Raw genomic sequence first — 18147 nt, forward strand, 5'->3', positions numbered from 1 at the left:
GGGGGCGGGTGTTCTGTGTGTTGCTGTTCCTCTCTGTAGTTTTGCAGCGGAGATGCAGCGCATTACAGGCTTTGCCAGTGCTGGATCGCCCGGGCTGCGGGACGCGACGTCCTGCTCCGACATGGAACAGGGATCATCATGGAGGTTTATCGGGATGAACGGTGTGTCTATTAGGACTTATCAGTGCTGATTTGCGGAGGGGCGGCTTGTGGAGGTATGGCTTGATCATTCGAGGACACTTTCGCGAACGCACAGTTTTTCTGATCGCATTCGATTCAAAAGATTTCCCAGAACGGAAGCCGCGTTCTGAAACAATGTAACGTTCGCATTATGATGTAATGATACAATGTAACGAATTCGCTGCGCGACGTCATGCAACATTATAACAAATTCGAACGTCCGCTCTGCCTTTATGTGTTCGAACAACGGAAGCTTCATTAGACGTTAAATATCCGCGCGATTCACACACGGATGAACCAACAATGCCCTCGAACGCGTTTGTAAACATTCCCAATCATCTCAAGACTTCGATTAAATCCTCAAAGCGTCCCGTATTGAAATGCGGACTCCAGAAGTGATCCATTAATGGCATGCACGAGGGCACTGCTGCTGTTGTGTTCCGAAAAGCCGTCCATACATCATTCATTTGAAGGAGTCGAGGAAATATGGCAGAGGAGCTAGATAAGCCTTTGGCTGTGGACGTCGACATAGACCCTGATTTTGAGCCCCAAAAAAGGCCCAGGTCTTGCACATGGCCTCTGCCCAGACCCGAGTCCAATTCGGGCAAAGCAGAACCTTCAGATGTGGGGATCATTCCTGAAGAAGAGGTAGATGAAAATGGCACTGATGATGCTTGTGCATCTGGTGACATTACAGGCGCATCAAAGCCTGCCAGTGTCACAGAAGGAGACCCGAGTTCTGCTGCTGCTCTTCCTGCCATAGAAACGAACGCTTCTGCCAATGATAAAGACATCTATGGCTCTCCTGGATCTTCCCAACACGCTCTAGCAGCATGCAGCGACTCCAGCATCAATGGTCTGATTCCTCAGCAGCCCAGAAAATCCTCTGCCCGCAGGAACGCCTGGGGAAACTATTCCTACGCCGACCTCATCACCCAAGCCATCGAGAGCTCGCCAGAGAAGAGGCTGACACTGGCCCAGATTTATGATTGGATGGTCCGAAATGTGCCATACTTCAAGGACAAAGGTGACAGCAACAGCTCTGCAGGATGGAAGGTACGTCAGGTCAAATGTTTTAACCTTGGCTTCCTTTTAACCCTTTATCAGACAGAAAACTCCTTTGATATCATATTGATTGCAAGTAACTGAAGTCCAAATTAATTTTTGAAATATTTAATTCCTTTAGAATTTCATGAGATGTATCTCCCCAGGATATCTTGACTGTTTAAGGCAGTGTTTCTCAACCATGTTCCTGGAGGACCACCAGCTCTGCCTATTTTCCCTGTCTCCTTAACCAAACACACCTGATTTAGATCATCAGTTTATTAGCAGAGACTGAAAGACCTGTAATGGGTGTGACAAGGGAGACCTCCAAAACATGCAGTGTTGGTGGTCCTCCAGGAACATGGTTGAGGGTGTTAAAAGAGGGACTAAGTCATTATTATTATTGCTTTTCTTTTCTTAAAAATGAGATTCTGACTTCCCAGCTTATTTTAAAAGCTGCCAAGCATATTTAATTAATAATTTTAAACAGATTTCCTTCAAAGTATTAATTATAATTTTTCCACCACAATTACAAGTAGCAAAAAACATATTTTTTAACCCTACAAAAGCAAAGACCGTAAAGGATTCATCAGATAATTAACCTATGACTTTTGTCCATTTTATTATAACACAAAAATACAACTTTTTTTTTTTTTAATCAAAACATGACCTAAATTTGATTGTAATGTTTGTATCCCCCCCAATACATTGCCTATTTTATGGTTAACATGCTGTATTTATGTTCTAAATATTAATTTATTGCTTGTTTTCTCTCTTTGGCATCATAAAAAAAATTGTAGGGTGGTCTGATGATGAAAACGTAGACCACTTGTCATGTAATGTGTGGTTTGCTGATAAACTTCATACCGCTGTGCTCATGCCAAAGGGTGTATCAGCAGATAAATAAAGAAAGGTGCCACTGATAAAGAAGACCTTTAAAATGGCCCCTGCTTGCCTCTTCATTTCCTAGTATTGAGGTTTGATCATTTGAGGTTTTTCATCAATAAAACCAATACAATCGCACCATTTTCTCTTTTTATTATGACATTTGAAACCCACCAGTGTGCAAGTCTCTTTTTCTCTCATCCCTGCTTGATTTCAGGGATTAGTTTGGCCTGGAAAAGCAATTTACCCAACATGGAATCAAGTCTAATGAATACTCCTAGTGTAGCTGGATTTGAGTTAGAGAATAACCCCGGGAAATCCCTGCAGATGTGAAGCTATTGAGCTGCTGTTGTGCAGATGTTGTCACATTTAAGCATGATTTGCCACCTTAATAAACAATCTCTGTGCATCAAGAGTTCTTGATTAGTGGGTTTTGAGTTACATATTTGCTCTTTTTAAGTTGTTTATACATATTTAAGATGCAATTTTGTATGCAAAAATTCTGATAGGCAGTGCATATTAGCAACACATAGATAAAAGCAACATTTAAAAACAAAATATGTGTTTAAATACTTTTATATTTGCTTTAAAAAACAAAACATCTTTAGATATGTTTGCAAATCGAACAGTCATCCGTGCTCGGTGCAGATAAAGCCGTCCTGCAGAGTGTTTGCATCTGCCTGCCACTGAATGAGGGAAAAAAAGAGAAACCATGGGCATATCGTGAGTGTCAGGGCTGCTATTGGCTGTTCGGTCCCCACCTCCACTTCCCATTGGCTCTAGGCTTTAGCATAAGAAGCAATCAGCTGACTGGAAACTATGTAGGTCAGTGTGTAGCAACGTGTGAAGAGCTTTGGTGTTTGACTCTGAGATCCAGCATTGTGTGTAAACTGGCAGCGCTCCAGTTCTGTCCTGAGTGGTGCTTTGCTCTAAAGGGACTGCATCATTGCTTTTGGATGATTTCAGACCCCTCTTTTTATCTATTATGGTTATTCTTCGTGGTTCTATGTTGATGTTATTCAACCGAAAGATGAGCCACAGAAATGGTTCAATAACTGCAATGCTAAATTTTTAATTTTTTAATGCTATGGGATACTAGTGTTAAAATGGATAACCAAGTAAATCTGAAAAGCATTTCACCTCAAAACAGAAAGAAAGAAAAAAGCGTGTGTTTAACTGTTAATTATTTACAAAATAGATTCATTTGTCTTTGTGGCATATTTTAAAACCCCCTGTTGAACTCTCATGTCAATAATAATCTCATATTTTAGCGAAGTGTTAAAAGTTATGGTGGAACTGAATTGTACCTATTCTGATTTTGAGAATATTTCACACATTGCAATAATGATCTCCTTGCAAAAGCACAGGATTTCTGCGGGGTCTTAAGTCTTAAAATGTCTTTAATCTCAAAATCCAAATTTTAGGCCTTAAATAGTCTTAAATTTACTGAAATATTGTGGTGTACATATTAAATCTTTTTTAAACGGGTCTTCATTTTTCTTTGTATTGCTACTCAATCTGGCCAAACCCCATACAATCATCAACAATAAATCTCATTAAAACTTTAAACCTTTATTTTAAACAGTAATTTTAACTCTATTTATCATAATCGTTTTATTGATTTTTCTTACAATAACATTTGTTTAAAAGTTCTCTATGTATTTACGGCTTAGGGCACCGACCTGGACAGATTATTGTGCGCAAATTTAGTGTATTATAGTTTTTAAAACATTTTTTTATTTTTTTATTTCAAAGAAAGTTTATATTGGGGAAAAAAATGCATGGATGCAAGTATAGTTTACTTGTTTGTACACAATATTTAAAATATTTAACCTAGGAAAAAAAAAATATATATATAAATATATATATATATATATATATATATATATATATATATATATATATATATATATATATATATATATATATATATATATAATATTTAAAAAATATTACTGTAATATTAAATTATAATACAGTTGACAAACCATCGTTATACAATAATATGCCTAATTACCCTAACTCGCCTAGTTACCCTAATTAACCTAGTTAAGCCTTTAAATGTCACTTTAAGCTGTATAGAAGTGTCTTGAAAAATATCTAGTAAAATATTATTTACTGTCATCATGACAAATATAAAATAAATCCATTATTAAAATGAGTTATTAAAACTATTATGATTAAAAATGTGTTGAAGAAATCTGCTCTCCATTAAACAGAAATCAGGGAAAAAATAAACAAGCGGTCTAATAATTCAGGGGAGCTAATAATTCTAATAATTCTGACTTCAGCTGTATATGTATATATATATATGTATATATATATATATGTATATATATATATGTATGTATATGTGTATATATATATGTATGTATGTATATATATATATATATGTATATGTGTATATATGTATGTATATACACTCACACACACACACAAAAAAAATGTGTAAAATGTGTGTATTAAGCAGTGCGTAAGCTAGGCGCAACTCTGCGCTGGAGATTAGAACGGGTTTGTTTTAGTCTAATGAAAAATCTATTTTATTTTCTCAAAATAGCGACGCGCCAGCAGTGCACCTCAGAAAGCCTTCCTTTTTAGACCAGAACGCCTATGGGCACACATCTGAGCGCAAATGCATTTGCTATTTAAACAGCGTAGCGCAACGCCTCAAAACGACTCTTGCGCCAAGCTGAAACTACCAAACAAGTATTGCGCCGCGCCTTGCGCCACATTGCGTTGGGTGTATGATAGGGCCCTTAATGTTTATTTGCCACCCTTCATAGAAAGACTGAAAATACGGGAGAAATACGGGAAAATACTAGGGGTGTGAAATCGATCGAAATGTATGCTCAATTTCGATTATCGAATCAAAAAATAGAATCGTCGATGCTGCCACGCCCCCATGTCACGTCAGCTTGGCTTGCCAAACGGGAAAAAACAGGCTTGTTGAAGTGCTTGTTAAAGGGCCATGAAACCCCTTCGTTTCAGCAGGGTGTTTTCACACCTCTACTTTGGAAAAAAAGTCAGAAAAGTGGGTGTGTCCAGCTCTGTTTAGGGGGGAGTGTCGGAGGAAGAAAAGAGGCTTGGTGTGGGAGTGTCTATTTGGGCGCGCTGAATTTCAGAGTCAAAACACACAACCACACCGGACAATGTGACAGTGTTTACATGGACATCTGTTGTCGAATTAATTGCCAAATTATTAAATGGTGGACTTTAACTGCAGTTTGGCTCTTTCATTCAGGGAATTCATTCATGTCCCTCCCGACAAACGAGATATTTGATTCGAGGAACTGCTCTAAGCGTGTATTTTCATGCAATGTTTGATACCGCATGGTGTATGAGAGAAAAAAAAAAACTCAGCAAACCGCGTGTGTTATTCCGGTCACAAAATGCGGTGAAAATCCTACACGAGGTTAAAGTTTGGTTGTGGTGCTAACATATTTACACTCGGTGTAATAGTTTGTTCGATACGAACTAAACTGAATAAATAAAGAGCACTGGTCGCTCACTTACCAAATCTGTAGAGACAGGACAATCACCAGCAACTAGAGCCGCGTCTTTATTAAGAGAAGACTACAAGCGAATCCGGATCTCAGTGTTTGCAGATGAGAACAGCTCTCAGGTAAACAATGTTCCTCCTTAGACACGTAAGTTATTGTTGTCGAGCGTCGCGTACACTGTAATCCACGCGTGACTCCAGCTGAGCTCTCACAGAGAGAAAATGACAACAAAACTTAACTGCAGCAAACTATAAAAGCAACACTTCACGCTTGTTTTGCCAACACATCTTGGCGTCTCTGTCGTGTAAACACTGTGACAGTAATGAATATTAATGAAGTTGCACAATAGAGCTCACTGATTGGTTTGAACCAAGTCTTACTCAAGCATTAATGCAGCACACTGTAAGACGTAATAAGACTCACTCTGGCACAGACGTCCAGTCTGCACGCTGGAATATACACTATTATCTCATGGCCGTGTCGCAGCTTCAAAAATTCGTTTCAAACCGGAAGTACAAATTTGCTTGAAATAACGCAAAAACTACCAATGTACACTTTTTAGTGAGATATGTGTCCTAATAGTGTTTTTAGCAGTGTGGGACACATATACGACTGTCCCACTGACGTGACCCTTTAAAAATACCCGAGGACTCAATTTTTAATAATTTTGGGTTATTTATTTATTTATTTTTATATATATATATATATATATATATATATATATATATATATATATATATATATATATATATATATATATATATATATATATATATATATATATATACATATATATTTATTTATTTAATTTATTCATTTTATTTACTTAATTGTTTTTATTTATTTTATTATTATTTTGTTATTATCAAGAGTAAAAAAAAATTTCTTCTTTCTTTAAATGATAAATGTAATTTCAACTTGTGTAGAGAGTAGGGGTGGAAATATTATTTGTTTAAATTTCTCAGTTAAAATACTTTGTTAAATCTAAAAAGTTTAATTAACAAAAAAATAAAAATAAATTTGCATTTTGGTGGTTAAAGGGATAGTTCAACCAAAAAATGAATATTCTGATTTCATTTGCTCACCTTTTACTTGTACTTTTCAAACCCATTTGACTTACTTCTGCCGAACACAATTCAATTGATTCTGGGATCCATTTGCTTCCATAGTATGTTTAGCGAACTCAAATTAAATGCAATTTATCTTCTTTGTCTAATAGAAGAAGGTATAACTCATAAAGTACCAAAGAACTCCTAAAGTACCACAAGAGGGAGAGTAAATAATGCTGTCATTTTGATTTGTGAGTGAACTACCCCTTGGCATGTACAAAATAAATGTTCAAACTGATTTGATTCAATTCGCTATTCAAGATGCTCCTCTTATTGTAAGCCAAGTTTGTAATGATCTGTTTTGTAATCAATGCACCGATGATTGACAACAAACAATCCGATGAACGTGTCTTAGATTAGATTCTCAATCCAATCAATTCGGTTAGCCAGCTTAACAAAGCAGAAAAAGGAGAACTGCTTACGCACTTTAAGAAAGAGTTGGGATGCAAGTTGTTCTTGGAGAGCAAAAGTTCTGTCAGATTAAACCTGGTAATAGGCTTTAACGCAAAGGCATTAATGCAAGTGTCATGAGGTCGACCCATTCACTCTTACAAGTCCAAAGGTCAGTAAAGTGATGTTCATGGGACAGTGTTAAGTATAGTCCAGCTTTCTGTCGCAAGCTCTAGGTCTGATGAATTCACACCAATTATAGACTTGGAGTGCTCGAAAAGAGGAAAAGTGTCTCTCGCTTGTGAACTTTAGCACATCTCCTGATGCTGCATTATGGATCGCTGTGCCTTCTGTGCTGCAGTCCACATTAATACAGCTTCACTGCACTGGACTCTTACACGTCCAGCAATAATCCATGAATCCTTCAGCTTTATTTAGGGCTACACAATATGCAGTTGAAGCCGGAGTTATTAGCCCCCTGAATTTTTTCCCCCAATTTCTGTTTAAGGGAAATATTTTTCAACACATTTGTAAACATAATAGTTTTAATAGCTCATTTCTAATAACTGATTTTTTTTCTCTTTGCCATGATGACAGCAAATAATATTTAACTAGATACTTTTCAAGTCACTATTCAGCTTAACGTGAAAATTTAAAGGCTTGACTCGGTTAATTAGGCAAGTCATTGTATAACAGTGGTTTGTTCTGTAGACAATCAAAAAAAATATTGCTTAAGGGGGCTAATAATATTTAATATTGAATAATATTACAATTTAAACTACTTTTGTTGTAGCCGAAATAAAACTAATAAGATTTTTCTAGAAGAAAAAATATTATTGGACATACTGTGAAAAAAATAGTGCATTATATTTGAAAATTTTTATTTTTTTTACAGGAGAGCTAAGAATATTGACTTTAATTAGGGCTGGACTATAAAATCGCAATTTATTAACTGGACAGTAGGGATGCAACAATACAGTTAGCCCACGGTTCAATACACACCTCGGTTTTTTAACACTGTTTTGGGTTTGGTTCTTATGGCTTGACATGTTTTTATTTTTTTATTCATTCTAGAGGGAATAGGAACAGTAAGAGGTTAAGGAGGAAAAAAATAAAAACGATTTATTGCAATACTCATTTTGTTTTACTTTAAAAGCCAAGAAAGGTACATGAGTTCCTAGTGTATTGTTCATTCATTTTCTTGTCGGCTTAGTCCCTTTATTAATCCGGGGATGCCACAGCGGAGTAAACTGCCAACTTGTCCAGCAAGTTTTTAGGTAGCGGATGCCCTTCCAGCCGCAACCCATCTCTGGGAAACATCCACACACACACACACACATACACACTCATACACTATGGAGAATTTAGCCTTCCCAATTCACCTGTACCGTATGTCTTTGGACAGTGGGGGAAACAGGAGCACCCGAAGGAAACCCACGCGAACGCAGGGAGAACATGCAAACTCCACACAAACGCCAACGCTCGACCCAGTGACCTTCTTGCTGTGAGGCGAACGTGCTACCCACTTCGCCACTGCGTCACCCTAGTGTATTGTATAAAAAAAAAAAAAAAAAAGTAACACTGAAATTTCACAGCTGCTGGTAGCCCATGTACAAACTGGGGAACACATACATCCTACACTTTGAAAATAAACATACATGTGAAGCTAATAAAGTAAAACTGGCCACTTCAAATAACATATTTGTACTTAATTAAGATGGTTTAATTATGTTTACTTATCTCGGTGCTGAAAAAATGCTTGTAGTCATGCATTTATACAGCTGCATGCTGTTTGTGTTGCTCTGTAACAGCACTTTCGAAATGCCAGCTGAAGGTTTTTATTTTCCTGTGTTGGGTTTCTTCTCTAGTATTTTTGTTTTTATTTTTCTGAATGCTACCTTAATGTGCAAGTAGCTAAAACTCGCTCATTCAGAGGCGGAAACTGGCGGATGTGTAACAATTTAGTCATGCTCCACACTTGTAAACACTCGCTCCATTAGGCTCTAGGCTTTCAGCAACGCCCACACTCGCCAAGCCGACCAATCACAGAGCTTATGCTATGTGTCGTTGCGACATGTAATTACATTTTTGGTGCACGTCAGCGTTGGTGTCAGCCACGGCGAGGGCTATGTGACCACACGAAGGCTGCGCCAGACCATACGCCTGCGCTTGCCGCAAAAGCATAAACCAGCCTTTAAGGTGAACAAATAATCTGTGCAAATGAATCCAGTGAAAAAAAGTTTTGGTTTATTTAATCATAGTCTAAGCATCTGCTTCCGTATTTCGAGTGGGCGGTCCTTCTCCAATGACGTCAGTTTGACTCTTCAGCTACAACTTTAGGCACGTCCCTCTTACTGTTAGTTTGCTATGATCAAATGATGTGCAAAATTAAAGAGCCACCACTACTCAATATTTAGATTTAGTTAGTAGTTCATCAACATACTTAAATAAAAGTTTTAAAAACTTCCAGTTCATGCAGAAAGATTTATTATACACTACCTGACAAAAGTCTTGTCGTCGATCCCAGTTGTAAAAGCAACAAATCATAACTTGACTTCTAGTTGATCATTTGGAAATGTGGCAAAAGGTAGATTTTTCAAATTAATTATCTGTTAAACTGCATGGTTCAGGATTGGCTAGCCCAGTCACCAGTTGTAAATATTATTGAGCATGTCTGGGGTAAAATGGACGAGGGCATTGAAGATGAATCCAAAGAATCTTGATGAACTTTGGGAGTCCTGCAAGAACAGTTTCTTTGCCATTTCAGATGACTTTATTAATCAGTGATTTGAGTCATTGCAGAGATGTATGGATGCAGTCCTCCAAGCTCATGATGGAGTCAGACACAATATTCATTCTGTTTCCACTGCAGCATGACGTTATATTCTATACTGGACATTATTTCTGTTCAGTGGTAAGAATTTTGTCCAAGTAAAGTCAGACCTTACTGTCCTAAATAAACAATTCAAAATCAATACATGATTATATTTTATTTTGGTAAAATAAGCATAAATCTTGAGTCCTTTGCCTTTCATATAAGCCACTTCTGGCACCAAATGATCAACTAGAAGTCAAATTCATATTTGTTTGTTCCTAAAACATGGATAGGCAGTAAGACTTTTGTCAGGTAGTGCATTTACATGTTTGTGTGTTTGTGTGTGTGTGTGTGTGTGTGTGTGTGTGTGTGTGTGTGTGTGTGTGTGTGTGTATATAATGAAGACTATACAGTGTTATTTTACATTTCATTATTCCATTTGTGTTCCGTAATACTGTTTGACTTGCATAAAACTGTAAAGTAATGTTTATTTGATGCATATCTTTGCTCTTCTGTACTTATTAATGCTTGTGATTGGTTTATTAGACCAGTGGTACCGCCTGCATCCGTACGGCTGTACGCACTGTGCATACCTAAATCTTTCAAATCTTTCTTTACTTTTTTATAGAATTTAGTTTGAAAGTATTAATGGCACTGTAGCTGTCCAAGGGACTGTTGTATGATTTAAATTATAGCCTATATATATGCATAAATAAACATTTGTAAGTCATTTGTTGTCGCTTTGAATAAAAGCGTCTGCTAAATGACAATGTAAATGTAAATAAACAAGTCAAATTAATGAATAAATAAATAAAATAAATATGCATTCTGAAATGTCGGTATTGTTTTTACTCAAATAATAATAATAATAATAATAATAATAACTAAAAATAAAATGTTTTATAAAAATAAAATGAGCAATTTTTACAATTTTTTACGATTCAATTAAATATAAGTTGGACATTTATGGGGCCATGAAACATGTTTCAGTGTTTGTTTGTTTTTATTCTCTGTGATCTTTAATCCATACTGGATAGCTACGCAAAATATTTTCTAAAATGTGAAGCAGGAATTTGTCTATAGCTTTAATTATGAAGACAATAAAATATTCAAAATAACAAAAATAAAATAATAAAAATACAATTTCTAAATTGTAAAAAAAATATTCGTTTTTATTTCACTTGATGCATTCGTTATTAAATGTTTGAATACTGAAATAACAGCCATCAGAAGTGGACGGGGTGGTGCTGGATTTGTGCGTACCTTGGAATAAAATCCTGCAGGCGCCCCTGTATTATACTACTGTTTATTATAGCAAAAGCACTGTCCTACAAAATCATCCCAATTACTCTAAAAAATTATATATTTTTCCCTAAATAGATTCATTCAAGTCATCTGGTGAAATTATACTTGATATCTCAATATGTATTACAGAAAAAATAAATCTATGCAATGTCAGTTTTTCACCAAATACCATGCAGCCCTATCTCCATAAAAAAAAGATGGTTTGATGCATAACTTGACTTGTATTATTAGTCAAAAATCTTGTTCACCAATTTATGTTAATCTACAATAAAAATGTTTGCCTAGAGCTCCAAAATGTGTTATTTCATTATTGAATAGACCGGTGTTCCTACAAAATTGTCTGTTTTTTGTTTTAATTGTGAAAAGCTAAAAGCCGAGCACTCGGTTCTGTAGTTGAACTGCATGTTGCAGACCAATTATCTACACAGCCCAATGGACAGAGCAAAGTGGGTTGATTTTACTTGCGGAATGATCTTGACTACAGAGCCCAGACCAATGAACTGTGTGTGTGTGTGTGTGTGTGTGTGTGTGGTTCAGTTGGGTTCAGTTCTTCTTTTTCTATTTTCTGTAAAGCTGTTTTAGATTAGGGGCTGTATTTGTTCAAATCGAGGATTAGTCAAATTAGAAAGCATTTTTTGAATACTTATGTACTACTAATGTACAGGCATTTATAGATTTACACATTAAAAACAAACAAATAAAAGTAACATAACAAACGTCCCCAAAATTCATTTCCCCTTTGCGACTTTAACAGAATAGACATAATGCTAAATAATTTGGTCTAAATTTTGCAGGACACCGGCCCTCCAGGACTGAGTTTGGACCCCCCTGATACAGACAACGTAAACCCCTATTGTCAGTACAGCTTCTAGAGGGTGCACATCGGGTGTTGGAAGTTGGAAGTAACGCACACCAGACATGCACATTCGCATGTTATTTAATATAAAACTATGCAGATGGCGCTCTAGCGTGGGCAGAAATATGAACAGTGTCCCAGTGAGTTGTAGCTGGGGGCCACGGACAGCTGCTAAATTGTGGCATCATGCGTACCCTGAGAGAAATCGGTGTTGAGCAGTGAATCCAGTGTGCGACACCCAACCCCCACCCCCCCCCCTCTTCAAAAAATAAATAAATATAAAAATAAAAAAATAAATCACTTTTATTGTCACATCATCAACAGTACGTGTGCTATATGAGTGAAAAGCTTAGGTGCTGGCTCCAGACAGTGCAAAATACAACGACATTGCAAAATACAGACAATGCAAATACAACGACAAGTCTAAAGACAATATTCTAACCCATTTTGGGAATTGACAATAAAGGTTTTTGAAGTTGAAATTAAAACTTTGGTGTTGTATCTGATGTGAAAGGTATGGTTACTACAAGGTAACCAATCATGAACATGAAAAGATCATTAATCTATATCAATGGGATTTCAAAATACTGGAATGATTTAGAAACTTGTCATCATTTACTCACTCGTTACTTGTTTCATACCAGTTTTTTTCCTGTTGAAAACAAAATAAGATGTATTGAAGAGTGTTGGAAACTTGTAACCGTCGACTTCCCTAGTAGAAAGAACAAATACTATGCAAATCAATGATTACCAGCATTTTTCAGTATATCTTCCTTCGTGTTTAACAAAAGAAAGTCAAACCGGTTTGGAAAAAGTAAAGAGTTAGTAAATGATGGCCAACGAATTAATACATTTTTGGGTGAACTATCCATTTTAGGTAACCCCCTAATTCTAAGAAATGTTAAAATTCTAAACATGTATAAAAGGGAGACAGAAAGCATATTTTTTTAAGCTATACACATGAACTCTATTGGTCAAAGGGACCACATGACTCTTCAATCTCTGGATAAAGCAATCAAGTCATAGTGGCATTGTCCCTCACTGCACATTGTGCTTCACTGAGTCAGAGACTATTGAGGCTTGAACATTTGACCATTATTTTGCTCCTTAATGGTCAGATAGTTAATGTTAAGTGTTTCAGGCATGTCCAATGATGCATGGGCTAACCTTCTACTCCTCTCTTTTCACAGAACTCAATACGACATAACCTGTCGCTCCATAGTCGCTTTGTCAGAGTCCAAAATGAAGGAACAGGAAAGAGTTCATGGTGGATGGTCAACCCTGATGGTGGAAAAGGGGGCAAAGCTCCACGCAGGCGTGCAGTATCAATGGACAACAGTAATAAGCTCATCAAGAGCGCCCGTGGCCGTGCCGCAAAGAAGAAAGCCGCTCTGCAGGCATCCCAGGACGGAAGCTCTGAGAGTTCCTCCAGTCTGTCCAAATGGACCGGCAGCCCCACGTCCCGTAGTAGTGACGAGCTAGATGCTTGGACAGATTTTCGTTCTCGCACTAATTCTAATGCCAGCACCCTCAGTGGACGTCTTTCCCCAATTCTAGCCAACCTGGAGGTGGATGAAGTTCCCGATGATGACTCTCCCCTGTCACCCATGCTGTACTCCAGCCCCAGCAGTATGTCTCCGTCCACTGGGCTCACCGAACTGCCACGTCTAGCTGACCTTGCAGGAACTATGAACCTCAACGATGGCCTCTCTGACAACCTAATGGATGACCTTCTGGACAACATCAGCTTGACGGCTTCACAGTCTCCGGGCCATGATGAGAGTGGAGCCAACCTACAGGGAAGCCCTGTGTTTACCTTCAGCTGCTCTGGGAGCAGTCTGGCAATTCCCTCCGGCAGCTATGGCACCAACTCCCTGTTTAGCCCTCCATCAGTCACTGGGCTGAGACAGTCTCCAATGCAAACCATCCAGGAAAACAAGCAGGCAACATTCTCCTGCGGTTCCCTCTTTAGTGAGCAGAGTCTGCAGGATTTGCTCAGCTCTGAGTCCAGTAGTCGCAGTGATGTCCTTCTTACCCAATCTGACCCGCTTATGTCTCAAGCCAGTGCCTCCGTTTCCTCTCAGAATGCTCGTCGCATTTTGTTGCGTAATGACCCCATGATGTCCAACCAGGCTGGGCCTGCAGGACAAGCAGGGCTCAAAAAGGCATCGCCATCTGGATGGCGGATGAACTGCGTCCCGAGCAGCGAGTCAGACTACCAAAGCTTGATGAAGCAACTCCAACAGTCTCCCTTCAGAAGCACATCTATGCAGCTCAACTCCTCCGATTCATTGTTGGCAGGTCTCAACGGCAGCGTGACCTCTGCTCAGTCGGTGTCTCAGGACCGTTTCTCATCTGACTTGGATCTTGAGGCATTCAGTGGCAGTTTCGATTGCGATATGGACATCATAACCCGCAACGATCTGATGGATGCCGAAGGCCTGGAGCTCAGCTTTGATTCCCATCTCATCTCCTCTCAGAATGCTAACCTGACTTCAGGGAGCTTCTCCAGAACCAAACGAACCTCCTCCCAAAGCTGGGTGCCAGGCTGATCCAGGCCCAGGAATGTAGGGACGGGGCAGAACACCGCATTTGAGCCAACTGTCCACTGTAAAGCAACTGTATATTATGCTGTAGAAAAGCTATTTGACATCCATTGGAATGAGTTTGAGTTAACGTCAATGATTTACCCAGTCGGTGTTGTAGTTTTGTGGCTGTATGTTTTGTATTGTCATGATTGAGGCTGGTTTGATGGACGGATAAAGAGTTCCAACAGAATTAACCTTGCTTTAGGTGCTGCAGGTTTATCTATTTGCCAATGACAAGGTATTGAACTCTGCTCGAGTATGGTAAGTGGAGGACTGTAGAGAGAACTTGGCTTGAGCCAACAGTACTTCCCTTAGTCTATCTAGAATAAAAATCTTTAAAGAAACGCTTCTCTTTTTTTGAAAATAGGCTCATTTTACAACTTCTAGAGCTGATCTCCAGGTCTGGCAGGAGCACTTTTCGCTTGGCTTAGTATACATCATTGACACTGCGTAATAGTTGCGCCTGCTGCAGCCATTCTTGTTTATTACAGTGGATGACAGTATAGTTCCTAGCCCAGGCATGTAAAAACTCGGTCCTGGAGGGTCAGTGTCCTGCAAAGTTTAGTTCCAACCCCAATCAGACACACCTGGGCTAGCTAATCAAGCTCTTACTAGGCTTTCTAGAAACATCCTTGCAGGTGTGTTGAGGCAAGTTGGAGCTAAAATCTGCAGAACATGGCCCTCCAGGACAAAGTTTGGACACCACTGTCCTTGCCATATCAGCCTACACTCTTAGAAATAAACGTACACGAGTTGTCACTAGGGTGGTACATTTTCAAAAGGTACATATTTGTACTTCAAGGGTTCATATTGGTACCTCAAAAATATATATTAGTACCTAAATTTTTAAGAGTATTTTAGGTACTAATATGTACCCTTGAGGTATTAAAATGGACCTTTTAGGTACACATTTGTACCATTTGAAAAGGTACCACCCTAGTGACAGCTCACATACCTTTTATTTCTGAGAGTGTAGAAAATGGTAGAATTTAAATTTTACGCCCGTCTTGGTGCACAGTGTAACAACAGAAGAGTCCGTATAAATTTTAGATGGGAAAATTATCTGTTGGATCATTTTTCAGTGAGAGGCTAATGGTCTATTCAATGATCTATGCTAGGCTAAGCTAAAAGTGCTCCTGCCAGACCTGGAGATGAGCTAAATGGATTCAAAAATAGTAATAAAAAAAAAACAACAACAACAACTGTTTAACTGTAGGGGAGTTGTAAAATGAGCATATTTTGTATAGTGTATGAGGGTGCCTACAAACTGGAGAAAGCTTTCACAAATCCAAGCTTGGAAACCAAATGGGATTGGTGAATTCTCATTGGGTTGGGCAGCTGTTGACAACCATGTCATATAGCATTAAAGCAGAAATGAAAATGTTGTCACTTCAGCGTTTTTCCTCGTCACCATTGCAATACTTGATCCCCATTGAAGTCAAGTCAACTCTAGTCTGTAGGTGCCTATAGTTTGTGGTAACTTCTCGTAACTTGTGATCAAGATGAGTAGATTTCTAGTCCTCGCATCTAAACAAACACCTGCCTTTTGCCAAACTAGTCCTCAGGACAACTGCAAAAATGGCCTGTTTACAACACAAACTCTTGAGAATTCTGTTGTCTGAAAAATGGCCACGAATTACGTAATTTCTCCAGTCATTTTATTTTTTCTTGTGGAACTATAAAAAAAAAAAGGGAAGAGGTTGTGTTATTCGTGAAACCAGTGATGATCATAATGTATCCTTGACTCCTTTTGCGGGAAAGTGAATAATGATATGATGATAAGCTATGTATTTAGTGTTCTGCTGTATGAAACTAGTCAGTGTTTCCTATGGATTTCCTAACACAACCTGTGCATTTATCCGAGTTCTTGAGCATCACCGTGTTCACTTCCAATGTTAGCCATTTTAGCATAGATTATAAGCTATATATTTGTATTTATGTATGCGTGTGTATATACACACACAGACACTGGGCCTCCTTCATGAAGTATGAGTAGCTTTCCGAACAATTTGCACCAATTTGTAAGCCGTTCTTCAGTTGTTACATTCAGTGCAATTAGTGTTTGTGTGCATGCACTGTACACTATATATGTGTGTATACATGCATGCAACCATTTACCTTAGAATAGGTTTACCAGTTTTCTGTGTAAATCATAGACTATGCTTACATTTCATGATGGAGACCAGTAATGCTTACAGTATGTGTGTGTGTATATACACAGACAGGTCTTGAATTCATATTAACAGATCTAAATTTTTGGAGCGCTGATTAAGGGCCACTAGATGTTTGTGTGTTTGTAGCAGGAAAAAGAAAAATGAAGCTATGAGCATTTGGTGCTAAGTGAAATTGTGTTGGGTCAGTTTATACGGCTAGCATTTATGTGTACGTATCTACACAATGGCGAGTGCTAGTAGAAAGTGTGTGACGGCGGTGTGTTTTAAGCATTGTAATAGTTTTAAAAATGAAAGGCAGCCACTTTGTAGTATTACAGCCTGTACGGATAAGCTATGTAAGGAAGCACCTACGTTGTACTGTATTTCTCTGTTGATCTTGAACATGCCAGACAACCAAATTTGAGGCTAATGAAAAAAGTAACGCAGCTGTTGAGTTTGATGAATTAGTAGTGCCATTCAGGGACGGCTTGCAGACGTTTGCGTAGGTATGTTGTTTTAACATCAGTCTCGAATGTACCTTTCGTTAAGGTCATCTTCACACCCAGAGTTTCCATAAGCCTCTTAAGCACTGATTTTTATAATCTGCTTTTTATAATCAGCTGGAGTTACCGATTTTAAGATGGCTATAAAAAGTCGATTGTGCTGTTTACACCTTTTGTTTACTTCATTTTGCGTTTAACATTTTAGATAAACGTCTGTTAGTGTTTTCGGGTAACTCTCACAAGAACTACTATGATTTTCGTTTGTGGTTAGAGGGAATTAACACAAACTGTGTTAGCGTAATATGCGTGTGTACCTCCTTACACCACAATCGGCCGCTAGTTACCATCCACTCGATGTTTGCTTGACTTTACCTATGTATTTACATTTTGGATCATGTAAACAAGGTAGTGTAAGGCAAGGTGCATGTAAATAAAGCTTGTACAACACGATATACATATCTGCAGTCTTTATTTTAACTGATCACCAGAGTGGACCAAAACTATTTTTCTTCTTACAAACCACATGAGGTCACAGTGTCTTTACACTCATTCATTCATTCATTCATTTTCTTGTCGGCTTAGTCCTTTTGTTAATCCGGGGTCGTCACAGCGGAATGAACCGCCAACTTATCCAGCAAGTTTTTACGCAGCGGATGCCCTTCCAGCCGCAACCCATCTCTGGGAAACATCCACACACACATTCACACACAAACACTCATTCACTATGGACAATTTGGCCTACCCAATTCACCTGTAACGCATGTCTTTGGACTGTAGGGGAAACCAGAGCACCCGGAGGAAACCCACGTGAAGGCAGGGA

The 18147-nt window shown here is 38.3% G+C and overlaps 1 protein-coding gene across 2 annotated transcripts; it reads left to right on the top strand.

The window, feature by feature from the left end:
* foxo3a (forkhead box O3A) lies at nt 1–17777 on the top strand. Of its 2 annotated transcripts, XM_073927207.1 has the most exons (3): nt 1–1235; nt 13274–13651; nt 15823–17775. In XM_073927207.1, exons 1-3 carry the CDS (start codon nt 666–668, stop codon nt 15829–15831), a joined length of 957 nt encoding a protein of 318 aa, XP_073783308.1. In that variant the 5' UTR covers nt 1–665; the 3' UTR covers nt 15832–17775.
* Nucleotides 17778–18147: the final 370 nt, after the last annotated feature.

This window comes from Danio rerio, chromosome 17 (genome assembly GCF_049306965.1).
Source record: "Danio rerio strain Tuebingen ecotype United States chromosome 17, GRCz12tu, whole genome shotgun sequence".
Classification (NCBI taxonomy): domain Eukaryota; kingdom Metazoa; phylum Chordata; class Actinopteri; order Cypriniformes; family Danionidae; genus Danio; species Danio rerio.